Source organism: Vidua chalybeata, chromosome 26 (assembly GCF_026979565.1).
Source record: "Vidua chalybeata isolate OUT-0048 chromosome 26, bVidCha1 merged haplotype, whole genome shotgun sequence".
Lineage (NCBI taxonomy): Eukaryota > Metazoa > Chordata > Aves > Passeriformes > Viduidae > Vidua > Vidua chalybeata.
In genome coordinates, this window is record NC_071555.1 from 5,335,499 (window position 1) to 5,342,306 (window position 6,808).

Here is a 6,808-nt window from a genome sequence, read left to right on the forward strand (position 1 = left end):
AGCTGCCCTCATCCCAAGGAATTTGAAGCAAGGCATCAAAAACCTGTTAATGACAGAGCTGCATCTCAAGGGGCATCAATTACGGAGAAGGAACTTCTCCCAGGAAGCCCTGGAGGGATCCCGGGATGGAACGGGAGTTTGGGACTTACCCTTTGCTCCTGGGTGGCCACAAAGGTCTGGAATCCGGGGGCCACCCCAAATCCCAGCTCCTGGACGAAGGGAGGCTCGGACTGGCTGTGGATCTGCACTTTGACTCCGGCCTCAAACGTCGTCTCCTCTGGAAGAGAAGGGGGAGGTTAAGGAGTTCAAGAACAGATGGAATGTTCCCATCTGGATGATTGGATCCCTGGTAACTGAGGGAGGAAATCCAGCAGCAGGATTTGCTAGGAGCAGACCACTCCTGGGCCTCATCCCAAATCACCTCCCATGGGCACCAGGAGCATCCCCGGCTCCTGATCCCAGCTCCCCTTCCCTGGAACAGTGGCTCCAGCCTGCTCTGAACTTCCAAGGAAGAGAAACCAGGAGGGGACCTCCCGTTTCCAGCTGGAATTTGGTTCCAGGACACTTTGGTGACATTCCCACATCACCAAACCAAACCAACTCCTCCTTCCCCAACCTGAGCCGTTCCCACTCTGCAGGAGGGCTCCAATACTGAGGATTCATGAATTCATGGATGCCCCTCGCTGTCCCATCCCTGGCGCAGCCCGAGGCCACTTGGGAATGCTGGTCATGAAATGACATAAAAAATGTCCTAAATGTCAAGGGATTTTGGGCTTGGCAGCTGCTCCAAGCTGGAAAAGCCTTTTAGGCTTGGACACATCAGAGCTCGGGGTGATGGGAGGTTTCCACATCCCAAATCCATGTGGAGTAACTCGAGGTCAGTCCCTCTTTTCCACTAAAACAAGCGGACAAAAGTCACAGAGTGGCTTTGGAAGCAGAATTGATGAGCTCAGATCAGCCGCGTGGGCTCCTGTCCCCACACACCCGAGGGTGTCACCTCCTCTCCTCAGGATTCCTGCTGCTCTCACATCCCAACAAACCCTAGATTCCATCTGGGACTAAGGACTGACAGAGGAAGTTGTTAACGAGACCCAATTTGACCTAAACCTGGAATATTCCTGGATCTGGATCCACGCTGGGGGCCAGCAGTGCCACCTCCACATCTGAGGAGTTTCTCTCCTGGAGGATGAATCATTCCTCAGCCTCCCACTATTCCGTAGCATTTTCCTACTATCTCATTGTGCATTTCAATTTCTAACAGCTCTGGGAGAACCTCGGGAGCAGGGAATCCCAGCCATTCCCAACTCCGGAGCTGCTTCTCCGGGGTCTGCACAAAGAGGGTTGGGAGGACATGGGCAGGGGACAAGGGGACAATGAGGGGACTCTGGAGGAGGTTTTGTGGATCTCAGGAATTCAGGATTTAACTCTGCTGGCAAAGGGACCTGCTGCCTTCTCCCAAGAGGATTTTCCTTATAGGATCATGGAATCCTGGAATGGTTTGGGTGGGAAGGGCACCCCAGTGCCACCCCTGCCATGGCAGGGACACCTTCCACTGTCCCAGGCTGCTCCAAGCCCTGTCCAGCCTGGCCTTGGGCACTGCCAGGGATCCAGGGGCAGCCACAGCTGCTCTGGGCACCCTGTGCCAGGGCCTGCCCACCCTGCCAGGGAGGAATTCCTTTCCAAAATCCCACCTAAACAGACCCTGCTCACCCAGGAGCTGCCAAGGCAAACAAAGCGAGACCCCACGGGTGGGATGGGTCTATGTTGGGATTTGCCAGGACAAACAGGAGCATCCCAGTGCTCGGATCCCCTCCCTTCCAGCCCCTCCAAGATGTCACCTCCCAGCTCAGCAAAGCCATGGCCAAGGGCTGAGCCAGGAGTCTGGAATTCTGGAGACCCCAGGCCAGACACTGCTGTCACCTCCTGGGAAAACCCCAGCCCCAAACCACACATTTCCACAGTTTCTGGAACAAACCCCTGCTAGCTCTTCCCAAATGCCTTTGGTGATGGAGAACATCCTAATTCCATCCCAATCCCATCCCAATCCCATCTCCACAGCCCCACAGCATCCCAGGATCTGACCCAGCTGCCCAAACCCCAGCCCAGGCCAGGTTCAAACCCTTCCCAAGCTCCCCCCAAGCCCTCCAGCCCCAATTCCCATCCCATTTTTCCCTCTCCTGCCAGTCCCACCCACACCCCACGGCTCTGCCGGGTGTTGATCCCCTTCCAGCACTCCAGAGGAGATTCCATCTGCTTGCCTCACTAATTCTCTGACACCTCAGATGAAAAAAACTCCTATTTAGTTTAATTTGTTGGGCAACAGGAATTTTCCCAAAATATTTTCCATCCAAAACTCCTCTGCCCATTTCTGCACCTGCCCCAGCTCGAATTCCATGGATTTCCCATGCCCAGGGGTCTGTCCATCCATAACAAGATCCAGCCTGCAGGTATCCAAATTAATCTTAAAACCAGCAGGATTTTGAATTTTAAATGGAAAATCCTGGAATGAAGCCAGTGGTGCCCATGGAAAGGGAGGGAAAGGCCACAGCACGGAACAAACTTCGGGATTAAATCCCACAACTGCAGAATTCCATCAGTGATGATACCCAGGAAAACAAAGCTAACAGTATTTTTTTAGAGGAGCTGCCAACCCCCCGCAGCTTTCCTTGTTTCTCCTGCACAAGGGTGAAACCAAAACCATGGAATTGGCTTGGAAAAATTGTCCCTTCTCATAAAAAATCAATTCCTTCCAAAATTTGTTTGCTGCTAGGAGAGGCAAGTTAAAAACCCAGCTTGGATGGAACTGCCTAGATCAGAACTCATTAACTTCATCCTAAATATTCCACACCCATGCTGGGATCCAGGAGCTTTAGTGGGGATTAAATATTTCTTGGAATTGTGGGAAAAGGGAGGGCCCAGCAGCACCAAAATCAGGGTTTGGGGTCATTCATTTCTGAAGGAATTTTCCTTGGACACAGCAAATCCCAAAGGGCTCCGTGGCAACCCCTGGCACTGGAGAGGGCTCTGAATGTCTCAGGGAAAAAAATCCCAGCCATTTATTTTATTCATATTTCAAATTCTAGTAACTTTTGACAATTTGACTTTTTTTTTTTCCAATTTGACAGATTTTTCCAAATTTTTTTCCAACTTTAGCATAATTTGGAATGGCTTTTTCTGGGAATTTCTCCTGGACACTGCTCTTCCCATTTTTTATAAAAACACCCATCACTGTGGGGAAAAATAATCCTGGAATCCTTGGATTTGCTCAGAGAAACTAAAACCAATCCCAATCCATTGGGATTTGGGCTGCACCTCCAGTTTTTAAGTATGTTTGGGATGTTGGGAATCCCCAGCCCCACTCTCAGGGCTTGGAAATTCAGTTTATAGCCCATTCCAGGTTGGGAATAATAAAAATTCCTTGGAAACTACATTTTTTCCACTCAGTAAATCCATTCTTGCACCCAGCAGAGTCTCTCCCAGTGAGCCCATTTTTGGAATCACCCATCAATTTGGGGAAAAATAACCCTGAAATCTTTGGATTGGGTCAGATAAATTCAAAATCAATCCCAATCCCTTGGGATTTGGCACATCCCAGTTCTAAACCTTATTTAGGGATGTGGGGAAGCCCAACCCCTTCCTTCCTCTCCAGCCCCACTCTCAGAGCCTGGAAATTCAGATTTTAGAGCATTCCAGGTTAGGAATAATCCAAAATTCCACATTTTCCCACACATTAAATTCATTCCTGCTCCCAGGGTGGGGTCTCCCAACAAATCCCGAGCTGTTCTTTCCCCTGCAGGATTAAAGGAGCTTGAATTAAATCTGGGATTATTTAGCACCTGCTCCCAGCTGGCTGCAGAGGGAAGCTCAGCTTCCTACTCCTGCTGTTGCCTTTCCATGACTTTTTTGGGAAGATCATCCCTGGAAAACTCGACAGGGAGCTGCAGCAGAGCTCAGCTGGGACCGAGCTCATCCCTGAAAACTCAGGAATTAAAATCCCAAAAGCTGGGAGCTCCCCTCTCAGCCTGCCTGGTCCTGTCCAAACACATCCAATTCCCCCTGGGAATGAACAGCTGGAGCTGATCCTGGCACTGGTTTATTGGGAAATGAGGATACAGCCAGAGCTGGGAGGTGTTTCTGGTGGAATTGTTATTCCTCACTTCTGGAACTGTCATCCCCCAGCTCTGGAATTGTGATCCTGTAGCCCTGAAATTGTTATCCCCAGCTCTGGAGTTGTTATCCTGAATCCCGGAATTGTGATCCTGTAGCTCTGGAATTGTGATCCTGTAGCTCTGGAATTTTTATCCCCAGCTCTGGAACTGTCATCCCCCAGCTCTGGAATTGTCATCCCCAGTCAGCAGCTCCAGGGGGGATATTCCTGCTTGGAGAAAGCCAAAGCAAGTCCCACAGAATTCCATCTGGGAGTTCCTCAGTTAATTCCCATAAATCTTCTCCTGCTCTGGACAGAGGGAATGGAGCTGAGAAAGGTTTTCACTGTCCTTGCCTCAGTCTCCCCTCTGTAAAACTGGAATGACATCCCAAGGAATTCCTTGAGCTGGAAGTGTCTCCAAGGGCTCCCCCCACCCCCAGGTGCCCCCAGACCCCAGGAGGGGCCCAGGAGAACCAACGGCCCTGGGGGGCCCCAGGAGCCACATCTGGCAGGGAGCCCAGATGTGCATCCCTGGAGGGCACTCTGGGACCAGGATTCCCGGTGTTCCTCGGGAAGGAAGGACCTGGAGCAGGGGCCAGACATGCCCCGGGAATGCTGTGGGATGCTGAGTTCATCCCGAGGTTTTCCAGCATCCTTTCCTTGGTATTACCATGGAAACGATGAGCCAGGGCTGCCCACCTTCCCAGGGATCTCCAACCTTCCCGGGGATTCCCAGCCTTCCAGGGATTCGCTCTTCCCAGGGGTTTCCTCTTCCCAGGGCTCCCATAACTTCCCAGGGCTCCCCTGCTTCCCACCTCCTGTGTGACCCCTGTGAAGGGCAGGAATTCCCAGCACCGAGAAGCTGCTCTAGGTGTGCTCCCTGTTCCCACCAACCCCGAGACTCCTGAAATCCTCCCATGTTCCTCATTATTCTGGGAAGCATCTGGAACTTGGATTTGTGTCCTCAGGTTACCCCCAGGCCCTGCTGAGCAGGGGATCCCTGGGTGTTCCCTGTGCTCCCAGGGAATCTCCTGCCCCTCCAACCCCTCCATATCCAGGCAGCAATCCTGAGCAAACTCCCAGTGCTCATGTTTTCCCCAGACAAAGATTTACACTGTCTTGGGTCAGAAATGCAAGATGTGGCTGGGGGTGTGTTCCATGGCCATCTGTCAGAGCTGGGGCAGCTCTCTGCTGCTCTTTGGGCAGTTTTCATTCTCTCTCCCACAGCCAATCCTCCCTCCAGGAGATCTCTGCTGTTCATGGCCACTGAGTGTCCCTGCATGGCTGAGAAAATTCCATCATCCCATGGGGAGAGGCTCTGCCCAGGGGGAGGAGCCAAGCATTCCTACCTGGATCCAATCTGCCCTTGGAACAGCACAGCAGCCGTTGGCCACTGCATTCCCAGAGGAGCAGCTTTCTTCCCCACTGCATTCCCAGAGGAGCAGCTTTCTTCCCCACTGCATTCCCAGAGGAGCAGCTTCCTTCCCCACTGCATTCCCAGAGGAGCAGCTTTCTTCCCCACTGCATTCCCAGAGGAGCAGCTTTCTTCCCCACTGCATTCCCAGAGGAGCTGCTTTCTGCCCCACTGCATTCCCAGAGGGAGCCCAGGCCCATCTCCAGCAGCCCTGGAGCTCCAGAGGAAAACTCCAGCCTTGTCCAGGATCCCGCTCCAGCAGAAGCACAGCTGGCACTGCAGGAGGGCTGAGCCACCATGGAATGGCACTGCTGCCACCACCCTGACCCACAGCGTGCCAGGGCCTGCTCTGACTCTGGCAGTGTTGTTTTCTATTACTGCATTTGTATATTTAGTTTTCCTATTAAATAACTGCTATTCCTATTCCCATATCTTTGCCTGAGAGTCCCTTAATTCCAAAATTATAACAATTCAGAGGGAGGGGGTTTGCATTTTCCACTTCAGGGGAGGCTCCTGCCTCCTTTAGCAGACACCTGTCTTGTCAAACCAAGGCATATACATTCAAACAAAAAACCAATTGCCATGGAAACATGGTTCCAAGGAAGCGGGTGCTGCAATCCCACCCTGGGAAAATGTGGAGCTGTGAAGGCACCAGTTTCACCAGTTTGGCTGCCCCGAGAGTGCTCTGACTTCCATGGAATTGGGGTTTCAGTTCCCTGGGAACGGGGAGGTGAAGGTGGAATCCAAGCATTGATCCCAGCTGAGGCCACGCAGCTTTTCCAGGAAAATCACTCACTCCAGATTTGTCTTGGGGGTGTTTTTGCTGTGGGCTGAGCTCCGGGAGCAATCAGGGACAAGAAATTTCCTCCTGGATAAAAGGGAGCTGTCTGCCACATCCTCCTGGGAAACGGGGCTGTTCCCCTGGGATACAGCAGGAGCGATGTCCTGGGGGCTGTGTGGGCTCTGGGGGAGCCCAGCCCGGCTGGATTCAAGGGATAAATTCATCCTGGAGAAAAAGAAGCTTGGGGGAACTTCTGACCCCCCAACTCCCAGGGTGAGACAGCTGGGGGGATCGGGATTTCTCCTGGGAAAAGGGGACAGGATGAGAGGGAACGGCCCCAGGCTGTGTCAGGGGAGGCTCATGTTGGATTGAGGGAAAATTCCCTCACAGGAAGGGTGGTCAGGCCCTGGAAGGGGCTGCCCAGGGTGGTTTGGAGTCATCCCAGCTGTCACCACAGAAGGATCCC

General features: G+C 52.5%; 1 protein-coding gene across 1 annotated transcript in view; it reads right to left on the reverse strand.

Moving 5' to 3' along the window:
* The window catches only part of LOC128800075 (acid-sensing ion channel 2-like), a 410,654-nt gene that overhangs the window by 20,634 nt on the left and 383,212 nt on the right, over window positions 1-6,808 (reverse strand). The window contains 1 exon segment of the mRNA XM_053964969.1: window positions 150-277. Coding sequence (XP_053820944.1) covers window positions 150-277 — 128 coding nt within the window.